We start from the raw sequence: 13,067 nt of genomic DNA on the forward strand, positions 1-13,067 counted from the left end.
ACCATAAAATCAACACTCATATCTGACGTCACTCAGGGTCAGTACCAAGTGACGGTAGACGACCAGGGCTGCGGCTCTGTAGATCCTCTCCAGATTCTGGATCACTATGGGATACCTCGTCTGTAGAGACTGATACAGCGACAACACTCTGCGAGACAAACACCACAAAATCAACACTCATATCTGACGTCACTCAGGGTCAGTACCAAGTGACGGTAGACGACCAGGGCTGCGGCTCTGTAGATCCTCTCCAGATCCTGGATCACTATGGGATACCTCGTCTGTAGAGACTGATACAGCGACAACACTCTGCGAGACAAACACCACAAAATCAACACTCATATCTGACGTCACTCAGGGTCAGTACCAAGTGACGGTAGACGACCAGGGCTGCGGCTCTGTAGATCCTCTCCAGATCCTGGATCACTATGGGATACCTCGTCTGTAGAGACTGATACAGCGACAACACTCTGCGAGACAAACATCACAAAATCAACACTCATATCTGACGTCACTCAGGGTCAGTACCAAGTGACGGTAGACGACCAGGGCTGCGGCTCTGTAGATCCTCTCCAGATCCTGGATCACTATGGGATACCTCGTCTGTAGAGACTGATACAGCGACAACACTCTGCGAGACAAACATCACAAAATCAACACTCATACTTGACGTCATTCAGGGTCAGTACCAAGTGACGGTAGACGATCAGGGCTGTGGCTCTGTAGATCCTCTCCAGATCCTGGATCACTATGGGATACCTCGTCTGCAGAGACTGATACAGCGACAACACTCTGCGAGACAAACACCACAAAATCAACACTCATATCTGACGTCACTCAGGGTCAGTACCAAGTGACGGTAGACGACCAGGGCTGCGGCTCTGTAGATCCTCTCCAGATCCTGGATCACTATGGGATACCTCGTCTGTAGAGACTGATACAGCGACAACACTCTGCGAGACAAACACCACAAAATCAACACTCATATCTGACGTCACTCAGGGTCAGTACCAAGTGACGGTAGACGACCAGGGCTGCGGCTCTGTAGATCCTCTCCAGATCCTGTATCACTATGGGATACCTCGTCTGTAGAGACTGATACAGCGACAACACTCTGCGAGACAAACACCACAAAATCAACACTCATATCTGACGTCACTCAGGGTCAGTACCAAGTGACGGTAGACGACCAGGGCTGCGGCTCTGTAGATCCTCTCCAGATCCTGTATCACTATGGGATACCTCGTCTGTAGAGACTGATACAGCGACAACACTCTGCGAGACAAACATCACAAAATCAACACTCATATCTGACGTCACTCAGGGTCAGTACCAAGTGACGGAAGACGGCCAGGCGTTTGTGAAAAGCGTTTCCAGGAAGGCTTCGTATGATTGGACCGATATTTTTTTTGTAGGTTCCTACACACCAGAGTAAAATACACCTTAGACAATGACGGTGAATACAGCATTTTCTTATCATAAAAGCTAACACATGATCAGCACACTTCTTTGGTGTTAGCACTCTGCATTTAATAAATAGGATAACCACAATAATTTGCATGTGAAACTTTCGTGGATGAAATGATACACAACAGTCCCTTGAACACAAACGCAACCCCTTTAACAATGAAGATTAGTAAAAATAATTACAGTATAATGTTAGTTAGTAATTTATCACTTTATAAACTACTTGGCCTATCGAAATAATGGTTGATAGTAGGACCTGTCTTGAACTAAAATAGGTCCGTAAGGGATACGCTTAATATATATTTGCTTTTGTATATAAAGCTATACTTCATTAGTCACCAGTGAAGATCTCCGTTTTGGAGGCTTCTGTTAAACTTTGAGATTTTTTTTTTATTCAGGAATAAACATATTCAAAGCAAACACAAATTAACACACCCATTTATGCCCCAAAATTGTGCAAGTGTAAACACAAAACTATATACGTACAATATTCACTTGGATTATAAATTACTCAGAAAATATCTTAAGTAATTGCATGTCAGTCACCTCGACTTCCAGTTCCGCGGGCTCCTGGTAGTGACCTGACGATAGAACAGGTCGTCGGGAAGGTTTAGGTAGAAGATTAGGTCAGGAGTGAACAGGTCGGGGGGTTTGTCTAGCAGAGAGGAGGAAGCGGGAGGTACTGCTGTCTCTCCTGGCTGAGCGTGGATAAGGTTCCAGGTCAGCTGATCCAACCAGTACCTTCACAATCATAGGCAATCAAAAGGTTATTTTTTATAATAGGTCCTAAATAAATGTCTATAAATCCTATGGTTGTCAATTTCTTCCTTTCTCATACTGATTTTTGAAAATATGTGTTTAAGTTGAGGAAGTTATTTGTGTTACCATTGTTGGACCATCTAATATGACCTAAATTTGAGTATGAATTGATACGTAGGTTTTCAGTAGTAATGCTCGTGACTAAATAAGCCTGATTCATCAATATGTATCACCCAACAAGTAAACACATAAATTTAGGTTACTCACTTATTGCATGTGTTGATGGCACAAAAAAACACAAATTGGTCTAAATTCACATGAACTCATATTTTAAATAACACAGGCAGTGCCTAGTATCAATGACTTGGTAGAACCACGTCACGTTAAAACATTTATGTAAAATGCCCCCCCTCCCCACCACAATATTGTATGATTGGTGATGTCAGTGGTACCATTTTGTCCAACAATATAACTTTCCTCCTTTTTTTCATAATGTGACTAGTGGATCAATTTTAATTTACTTACAAGACTAAAATTATCTCAAACAATAGATTAGAGAAGCTAAAACAATGTACCCGTTGACAACAACTGCTCGACCCAGGCTGAGATTTATCTTGACGTTGAAAGACATGGCGTAGAGTGAGAGAACGTAATAAGCTCTACGTATCAGGCTTCCCTTGGGCAGAATGTCAGAGTATCTGATGAGACAAGAGGCTGGGTGGACAAGATACCTCCCATCCAGCATCCCGGCTAGACGGACTCCAACTACTTCTCTGCCTACAACACGACATGTTAGTGTGAGTCATTTCAAACTTGTTACTCAGTAGATTAATGGGATGAACGAGGGTGCCTCTACGATATGATGGTTTTAAATGGTCAATACGACCACAGTTAGCAGTCAGACTCAATTGGCTAGTAGGAAAAGGACCAATCATGACACTCTCGTTCGAATAACTTAGATTTGATTGAATCTTTGCTCTAAATTGTAGATTGCACACTCTACTATAGGAATGAGAAAGCATTCTAATCCATCTACAGACATTGCCTGAGAAAATGAAACAAACAAAAACTACAAAAAACATTTCCTATAATATTCTAAAGATGTTTTTGAAAATTAAATTTGGTCCCTCTAATAAAAACATTGATAATTAATTGCGTATCGTTAAAAACACATATCAACAATTTTGAGATGCAATTAAAATTATTCAAAAAAGGTGTTGATCTACTTAGAGAATCGTCATTAGTTTTTGAAAAATAACTAAAACACTTCTAAGTGTGGTTGGACTCACAAAAACGGATTATTTATCTCTTACTTGACTTGTGATTGCCCTCGATCACAATGAAAGGTCTCCTTTGTCTTCCTGATGGCAGTTCCGGCTCTTCCATGTAAAAGCATTCATTTTCGAATGTTTCCAGAATTTGTTTGGCAAGAGGATTCTAAAAAACGATTGTGTAGCATTTAAATTCATTCGATATGGTAAATATAACACACATAAATACAAAATAAAGTAATTAGTTCATTAAGTAAGTTTTAAAGGTTAAACAGAAAAAAATGTGCAAATTAATCTATTAAAATGTGTACTATTTGTATAAAGTGTATGAATTAATTTACACTCAAATATACAGTAGCTCATTTTGATATACTGCATCGTAATTGTTGATGATTTGTCTAGCTTACGTCAGTGATATTGTTTAATTTGAAAAGACTATAAAACCATCTTTGTTTACAATAAATCCATAACCATGTCCAATCCAATGCATGTTTACAAGTGTTCACCATCCACGGATGAAGGGGTGATTCCATGTCAAATAAACATTTTATTATGAGATAGAAAATAACTCTTCAGGACCTATACAGATAGATATGTAGCGTACTCCTCGTTGGTAAATATATTTAGAATTTAAGATGTGCCTGTAAGTGCAACAAATCGCGCTTTAAACTACGATAAGGAGGCAAAGTGATTTTTAACAAGAACAGAGAAATACAACGGATAACTATTAAAGGATAGTTTGCAATAATGGCACACAACAACCAACTGACCGTGTTGTTTCTGAAGTAATCTTTGACGCTGTCCAAGCCTCTGAACAGTCGTGTAGAATCCGCCACCTCCTCGTCCAGTAGGTCTGCTCTAGTCCCTGCAATGTCACTCGTAATTAGGCTTAGACGTTTAAGTTATTTAACCGTTGGAAAATGAGATTTCTTATGCATCAAGACTAACAATAATTATTAAAAAGTAGAACACTCATAATTGGTTATATATTATAAGGGCATACACAATATACTATATACAGAAAGGTTCGAAATAGCTAATAAAACTATTATTAAAGTTATACAGTCAAGATTGTGGTACCCGTCAAAGGCCTTTTACCAAATACAAATAGAGCCATGTAGCACATCAAATAAAACTTAGAGAGGGAAGATTTGCCGAAAATTATTAGCGTGAACGATTTCCTAAGGACTTTGTCCAACAGGTTGATTTCCAAAGGGCTACGCCTTAAATGCTTTAAACGTTTAAATTATCCATGTACTAATAGGGAAGCATGTTTCTTTAAAACCTTGTTTCTCAGCTCGTGTACATCAGAGGGAAAATCTACGCATATTGTAAGAAGATTTTTTCCTGTAGATGTGCAGAATCCCTTTATAAATTAAAATAGGCTCAAAAATAAGCACAAACAATGAATTTAAAATAACAAAATAACATTGGTGTTATGGGTTGCCATGCTGGTGACGAAATGACAAGAAAATATAAACAGAAAATAAAAACAAATGGAAGAAATGTCAATCACATGTTTTATTGTGGGGTGAAAGTAGAGAAGTCTGCACATTACATATTTATGGTCGAGTTTTCGACCACTGGACAACCTAGGGTCTAATTAATTAAATGAAATTGCTGGGATATGCAATTAACAAGCGTTTATTTATCTACTTGAAGTCGTTTTATTGTGCTTTATCTTTATTGTGGAAATTTGTGGGTTACTTAGGATGAAGGATATTATAATGTAGGCCTATGTTCAGTTAAAGGTAGTACTGTAATGGTTTTGTAGAATATTGCTTACAATTTTCTTTGTTAAGTTACATGCTTATGCAGGGTGGAAAAAAGTCCCGGGAAGGTTAAATATTTCAAAAAGTAATAAAGATCCACAATATACCCACGAAGGTGTACCAAACTGCAACAAAACGTCAAACCATTCATACAGTATCAATTTTTTACATTACTTAGGTCTTGTAAGAAGCAAAGGTTTGTTCTAAATAAATAGCTTCTTAAAACACAATTTAACCAACGCAAAAACGTTACAAAAGTATTCAAACTATTTGGACCTAGGGAGTTTGGACATTATTTTGTTCTATGTGCTAAATAAGGAACCTCAAAATATTATAAACGCCAAAAATGCTAAAACAAGATGCTTTACCCGTGCTTCGCAACAAAAAAGTCTAACAACATATCTTAGTGAATCAATAAAATCAATTACTTGATATTGATGCTTTATTAAAAAGGTGCTTTACCTCAGTTCTTAAATTTTAAGGTATTTTTACCTATAGCTTAATATAAAATATTTCAAAAAGTGATAAAGATATACCTTCAAAACTTGGTACACAATTCCTGATGATTAAAATCATTTTAACACATAATTTAGTGTACTCACATGTACAAGGTGTACATGTTACTAATATTTAAGTTGAACCCTTAACTAAATAAATGGCTTTTCATTACAGTTTTGCCATTCAATTTTTTTTTTGTAAAATTAAAAATGAATAATGTTAGAGTGTAGGTGTTTTAAACGAATGTAATTTATAAATTAAATTTATTTTACCAAGTTATTAATTCGTAAAATTTTATAATCGAGTTAGAATTGAATTTTCGTAATGTTTTTACTTTTACTACGTATGTAATGTGGATCTTACGTTGGCCGGCGACATGGTGTCCCCAAATGCACACACACACTAGTGAAGTGGCCACTGTTATCATCACCGGTCCATTGCCAAGGCCTTATCTCCTCCACCGTAATGGCACATTCTAATTTGAATGATCTGAATTGCAAGTCAGCTATTTGACCTCGTGACACTATTTATGTTTACATCGAAGTTATTTGATTATGACCAAAGTCACTACGGCAAATAATTGTTGAAGTGAAATAGATCGGTTTCTATTCTATATTTTTACGAAAACAATTCTGGTTAGAATCAACGCGTGTGTAAAATTCAAAGTAAATAATATAGTCAGTTGAAAATGGCAAGTGATTTCACAAACGTAGCTAAAACTAACCCAGATAGTAACGGGAATGTTAAGTGAAACAAAAATGTTTAGTTTTTTACTTATTGGCGATGTGAAATTTTACACTCACTAAGAATGAAATAAGTGTTTTTATACATACGAGGTGTTAGCCCGTCCTACGTACGGGAATTCAGTAGTCAGTTAAAAACGTTACAATTATTCAGATCAGCTAGTTTACACATATAAAGACAAAGTTTCTTGCAGTTTTAATGTACAAAAATCCTCTTGTAAACAAATGTTGTGTGACCAAATATGTTTTTATTCCATCATAGGCCTATACGATATGCATTTTAAAACCGATAATTTTACAATAAAACAGCAATTCTGCAATTTTTACTATGCGAAAAGCGTTGAAGTGAGATTTGCAGCCGATTCGCACAGACGCACACTGATTATAAGTAGCCTACAGTAGAGAGAGTAATAGTCAATTGAGAAGTGTATAGACCTAGTCAACGATACCACCTTCCATAGCATACCTGCCTCTTCCATAATTATTATCACCACAATACAACTACTATACACAATTTCCAGTAGGTCTGAATAGAAACGACCTAAAATAAAACGATGATATCCAATAAAATTCATAGTACACATAATTTAACTTTGGTGTCCAAACATCAAAACTAATCGTCACACCTATCCTTTATATCAATTTCACTGCATTAATTGCTAAATAAATAAGTGTAAACAAAGAAAAGTAAAAACAATAACAGTTTGTATTGAAACAGCTGTTTGGTTCAAATAGCATTCATTTGAAAAAAAAAGAACTGGTCACATGTAGCAGGAATATAAAAAGTAAACACGCTAGTAAAGCTAATGACGTAATTGTCAATGTTTATTATCCATACCGTTATCAGTTCTATCCTTGTTAATTACCCACCCCCATTGAATAAATGCACATCGTAATTTCCCATATTAGTTAATTTAAACTACAATATATTCATAGTTGAAATAACTCTTGAATATCAGAAAGAAAATAAACGGTATCAGCAATCTGACACATACTTTCTCCCATAAGTTTGTAAACAACCTTTATCGTGTATAAAAGTGGTGAGAGTAAATATACGGAAATGGGATTTGTACAATTTTGTTCAGAATTTAAAGGACTATAACATACTAAATTTTTATCAAAATTATTCGAGCCAATTTTGGGAAATCCGATTTTTCCGTTATTTTATGGGGTTTATATGGGGAAATAACATAATTTACAATAACTTTTGAACCGTAATTTTTACAGAAAAGGGATTTGTACCATTTTGTTCAGAATATAAAGGACTATAACATACTAAATTTGTATCAAAATCGTTCGGGCCATTTTTGGGAAAATCCTATTTTTCCGTTATTTTATGGGGTTTTATGGGAAAATCCCCATCTAAAATCAAAATTTCTAAAAAAATGAAAAAACTATCAAAATTGTAAGGACCATAACCTACTATGTTAAATAAAAACTGGATTTTTGTCTAAAATCCTATTTTTCGTTATTTTATGGGGTTTTTATGGGAAAAAAACATAATTTACCATAACTTTTGAACCGTAATTTTTACAGAAATGGGATTTGTACCATTTTGTTCAGAATTTTAAGGGTGATTAAATTTTAATCAAAATCGTTTGGGCCATTTTTGAGAAAATCCGATTTTTCCGGGTTTTTATGGGTTTTTATGGGAAAATCCCCATTAAAAATCAAAATTTCAAAAAAATGAAAAAAACGCCTGGAGATACCATGGATTAGAACCTACATACCAAATTTCATCGAAATCGGACCACAGGTGTAGTCTCTAGCTCTGTACACATCCAGACACACAGACACACACACACGCACACACACACACACACACATACACACACACACACAGACATCACTTCGAAAACCACTTTTTTGGGTCCAGGGGGACCCAAAACGAATATATCCACTCAAAACTCAAACTCGAAAATTTTGACGAAAACAATACTTTCTCCATATACTATGGTATAGGGGGAGAAAGTAAAAAACAGCATTACTTAAATGGTAAATCACATCTGTCATTTTTAAGTGAATCCATCAATACTAATCAAACGCTGCTTTTAGACTATCGATAAAAATAGTTGAGAGATTTATTTAAATATCCCAGTAAATCAATATCTGTCAAAGATAAATCTGAATTTAAACTCGTAATATGATTCGGTAGAATTTGCTCATACTACTGTATTTTGATTCAAGTACAAAAATGAACTCGCCTTACTTTAGTTTATATTACTCTTTAAATATTAAATGGATGAAGAAAGTGAAAGGTACAGTAAAACAAGTTAGAGTAAATATGTTGTAGGTTCATTACTGTAATATTAGTGTAACAAGTTGGAGGGAATATGATGCTAAATTAATTTAATCAAGGAAATACTTTGTTTCCTTCTTTTATCCAACTGCTACAGACTTGTTTGAATCACGGACTGAACTGATTACTTTAGACTAGAAGCTGTATTCTGTTATCTCATCAGCATCGGGCTTTCCATGGTAACAACATAATTTAACTTGAATGCATTTCACATAATTGAAATAACAGGCAATACTATGTCATGTTTCACATAATATATTTATTTAAGTGTACACAAATTTTGTTAATTTTACAATCTCACAATAATTTTAAACCATGAAGAAGAACAAGAGATGACTCAATCAAAATTAATACAACATTAGCCATTTTCATAGTTATTTGTTTAGTTTTAAGCTTTGAGAAAATCCTTTTAATAGTATGTATTGAGGCTAATGGAAGAGTTGCATTGTATAAGCTTGTGTAGCTTAGTCACAAACACGAATATTACTCAACAATATTCGTTGCTATCACTCGTCCTTCAATTAATCCTCCAACGAAATCCACGGCATTCTTTACCACTTAGTTTCATACACGATTACTAGTTTGAACGTAAACCTCGTCAAAACCACTAACCAGCTGATATACCTGTACTATATTTACTGGTACAGTAATGGTAAAGTTATGGGCAAATATAACAACACTAGAGAAAATTGTGACTTTGCAATCTAGTTTATCTTAAACTTTTAACATACTGCAAGTAATTTCGGGTAAATGACCTATGCAACTACACTCAAATCTATTAAATCTTATTCTGAAAGTGAGAAAACGCCCAAAAACGTCATTAGCCATTGGTAATTAAAAGAAGCCATAACTTTGGCTGAATATTTAGATTATAAATTACTGCTTTTTGAACGTGCTTGTAAAGCTGTGTTTCATGCCCAAAATATTGAAATGATTATTCCACAACGCAACATGTAATTGCTGTAATTGTTTTACCAGGGTTCAAACCAAGGTAAGAATTGTTAGGTAGGGGTGCAAGTTTAATTGGCAAAGTTTGTGTAGTCATAGTCACATGGCTGTGTCGTCACGTTACCGGCTGCGGTAGAGAGGAGGGGCGTGTGCACAACGCAGTTATGATATGGTAATTATCAACAGATAAGATCGGCCAAGTTAGATAACCTGTCTGCAACAGATGTTTATGGATATGACAGCACGTTGACGCGTCCGACGTCCCGCTGTCAACACTGCAACTTGTAGCTCTTGTTATGCATACAACTAACTGGTCTGGGACGGTGTGCACCTCGTCCCGCTGTCTAGCTAACAACACTGCAACTTGTAGCTCTTGTTATGCATACAACTAACTGGTCTGGGACAGTGTGCACCTCGTCCCGCTGTCTAGCTAACAACACTGCAACTCATGTCTCTTGTTATGCATACAAATACAACTACAACTAACTGGTCTGGGACAGTGTGCACCTCGTCCCGCTGTCTAGCTAACAACACTGCAACTCATGTCTCTTGTTATGCTTACAGCTGATCTGGGACAGTGTACTGTACACAGTAGGCTACACTTCGCCCCGCTGTGTAGCTAGCAACATTGCAGCTTGTGTTTGTTATGCATACAGCCGGTCCAGGTCAGTGGACACCACGTCCCGCTGTCTAGCTACCACACTGCAACTTGTGACTCTTGGTTATGCATACATGCAATAAAAAAAAATGTCATTAATCGCCGGATGGTGTACATTGTCAGTCTGGGACAATGTACACCACATGTCCCGCTGTCTAGCTACCACACTGCAACTTGTGTCTCTTGTTATGCATACAGCATACAGCTAGTCTGGGACAAAGTACACCACATGTCCCGCTGTCTATCTAGCAATACTGAGACTATAGTGTTTCTTGTTTATGCATACATATACTTCCAGTGCCTGCCTGAGTGGGTGGACCGTAAAGGTAGTATTACAAACTATATAAATGGCTGAGAAACATTATATAACTTATAATTCGGTAAGCACTCGTTTAACTGAGAATGATAAGGTTGTTCCTTGTTGAAATATTATTAGTCCGGTCATTAAAGAGAAATATATAGTGAAGGTTCAACAAAACTGTTTCAAAGGGTTTCTCAACGGATTTCATTCTCCACACAACACAAAAAAGTCTACCGAAATTTGTCTTGGGGAAATACCTGATTTTAGGGTATTTAAATTAAAATAATAAGAGCTCCTAGAAAAAAATAGTTAAAACATTATTGCTATATGTACGGTGTAATATATCGTTTCCCTACAGTTACCTAACAATGTACATGTTCTCTCACTGATTTAAGAAAGCAAAGTGGCCAATTCGCTCATCAGTGAGACAATGTTAACATTGTCTCACTCTAATTACTTTGTCTCACTCCAGATTTGCAACGTGAAGGCACGAAATAGTGAGCGCATAGTAACATGCATACAAGGTCGTATGCGCGCGAAATACGTTGGCAGCACTGGCTGTAAATCAGCTGGTCAGCTGTTGTACTGTTGTATCATTAAATGTCATATTAAAAGTTCACTTCTGAGTAAAAATATGTTACGTTTCTTTACCAATTTATTTGTTTTATGGTAATTGTAGGAAAAATATAATGTGCAACTCGAGTGCAAAGTGCAATTGCCTCACTCGAGAAACCATTCCTCACTTCGCTCACTAGTTGCACAAGTAACTATTTTCAATGTTTAGAAGGGTGGGGAAACTAAATATGCAACTTAAAACGTGGTTTGACCTAATTTAATACCACAAAATGGCCGCCAAAATAAGTTCTATGGAAGAAAACTAAATAAAAATTTACCTTTAGATATTGGGTGTAGTATGTCAAACTCAAATCTTTACAAGGTCGGCAAATCAAAAAATGCAGCTTAAAATATGATTGCTCTAATATAAAGTAATTATAAAGTATAGTATAAAGTTCAAAAGTTCTTTATGAGATCTTATTAGTATCTCTCATGTTTTTACTAAGCTGAGTACATACATCAAAGTAACACCTATGAAAAACCCTTTGTTAGTATACAAAATCCTCCAGCTTGATGACTTGAATTAATTTTATAATATTGCTAATATAGATCTTATGTATCAATCAAATCTTACGAAAGCGTACATGTAATCTATATATTAATTTGAAACTGTTTTTCTTTGTCACAGCTATTTTGAGAGAACGGCTGGGCGTAGAAACTCGGTAGAGGTGTCTAAAGAAAGGTTTTGGTCTGTAGATGAGCCATCAAAAGAGAAACATGGCGAATTCCCTTGGGGCTCTACCCCCGTGGCCTTTCAATTCCCATCCCATGTTATTCTTATGGAGGAAAACGGGGTTTTTGTCACAGCTAATTTGAGAGAACGGCTGGGCGTAGAGACTTGGTAGGGGTCTCTAAAGAAAGGTTTTGGTCTGTAGATGAGCCATCAAAAGAAGAATGAGGTAAATTCCCTTGGGGCTCTGCCCCAGAAGCCTTTAAACTTGCCTCTTCAGATTTGTTTACATTACGACCATATGCATAATTCTACACTACTTTGAAACAGCTGTTAATATACTAAATTTGTCAAAATGAAGTATTTGCAAAGGTTTTTTTCTGATTTTAAAATCGATTTTCTTCTGCATCCTGTCATGTTTTGCAATATGATGTTGTAATGTTGTAATGTTATAATGTGCAATCCAAATCAGTGGAAAATCCTAATATCACAGTAACTCTTAAAATTATTTCTTATGGAGTTAACTTATGTCTATTGTATAGGTTGGTTTCTGCCTTTTTTTACCACTTCTTGGAGATTGTACGACGTACGTAGGCGTGTTGCACGTAGATGATGTTCTTTGGCGTATTGCATCTGTAGACGATACTTGGGTTGGTGTAATTATTACAATGGAAAAAAGCGAGAAATCCTGGACAATTTGATATAGGCCTACTAAAAATAAAACTGAATTAGAAGAAATAGAAATAATGTTTTTTTCTTCATTTATAATCGTTATTATAGAGAAACTAATGCGGCTATGAGTGGGAAACATTTGTATAAAACTCTAAAAAACAAGATCAGCTTTTAAAAAAAGATAAGATATTTACAAACAATTTTGGTTATATCTAACTGTTGTGTACATCGAGAGTATTTCCATAATCTTTGAGTCGACTTTTATAAAGTCATCGGAAATTATGACCGTTATTCGTTTTTAAAAAAAACCTGTAATGCTTCGCAATTGCTCGAATTCGAGCAACAGGTACACTAGTTTATATTTAATTAAAACTAGTTAAATACAAATTCTGAA

The 13,067-nt window shown here is 35.9% G+C and overlaps 1 protein-coding gene across 1 annotated transcript; it reads right to left on the minus strand.

The window, feature by feature from the left end:
• Nucleotides 1-1,136: 1,136 nt before the first annotated feature.
• On the minus strand, nucleotides 1,137-6,229 carry LOC129001025 (uncharacterized). Its single transcript, XM_054428164.1, has 6 exons — nucleotides 6,131-6,229; nucleotides 4,268-4,362; nucleotides 3,540-3,663; nucleotides 2,802-3,003; nucleotides 2,014-2,208; nucleotides 1,137-1,275 (listed from the first exon to the last, which is right to left on the minus strand). Exons 1-6 carry the CDS (start codon nucleotides 6,192-6,194, stop codon nucleotides 1,137-1,139), a joined length of 819 nt encoding a protein of 272 aa, XP_054284139.1. The 5' UTR covers nucleotides 6,195-6,229.
• Between the last annotated feature and the right edge of the window lie 6,838 nt (nucleotides 6,230-13,067).

The sequence above is a fragment of the Macrosteles quadrilineatus genome, unplaced genomic scaffold (genome assembly GCF_028750875.1).
Source record: "Macrosteles quadrilineatus isolate MER2022 unplaced genomic scaffold, UCM_ALF_1.0 Scaffold_1__1_contigs__length_201487025, whole genome shotgun sequence".
In the NCBI taxonomy this organism is placed as follows: Eukaryota; Metazoa; Arthropoda; class Insecta; order Hemiptera; family Cicadellidae; genus Macrosteles; species Macrosteles quadrilineatus.

Bases quoted from the DNA above. Each gene is read 5' to 3' on its own strand.
- LOC129001025 (XM_054428164.1), bottom strand. From the start codon at position 6,194: ATGATAACAGTGGCCACTTCACTAGTGTGTGTGTGCATTTGGGGACAC. The intron at 3,664-4,267 runs GTCAGTTGGTTG...ATCGTTTTTTAG, and splicing joins ATTACTTCAGAAACAACACG to AATCCTCTTGCCAAACAAAT. The intron at 2,209-2,801 runs GTACATTGTTTT...ATGATTGTGAAG, and splicing joins CGAGCAGTTGTTGTCAACGG to GTACTGGTTGGATCAGCTGA.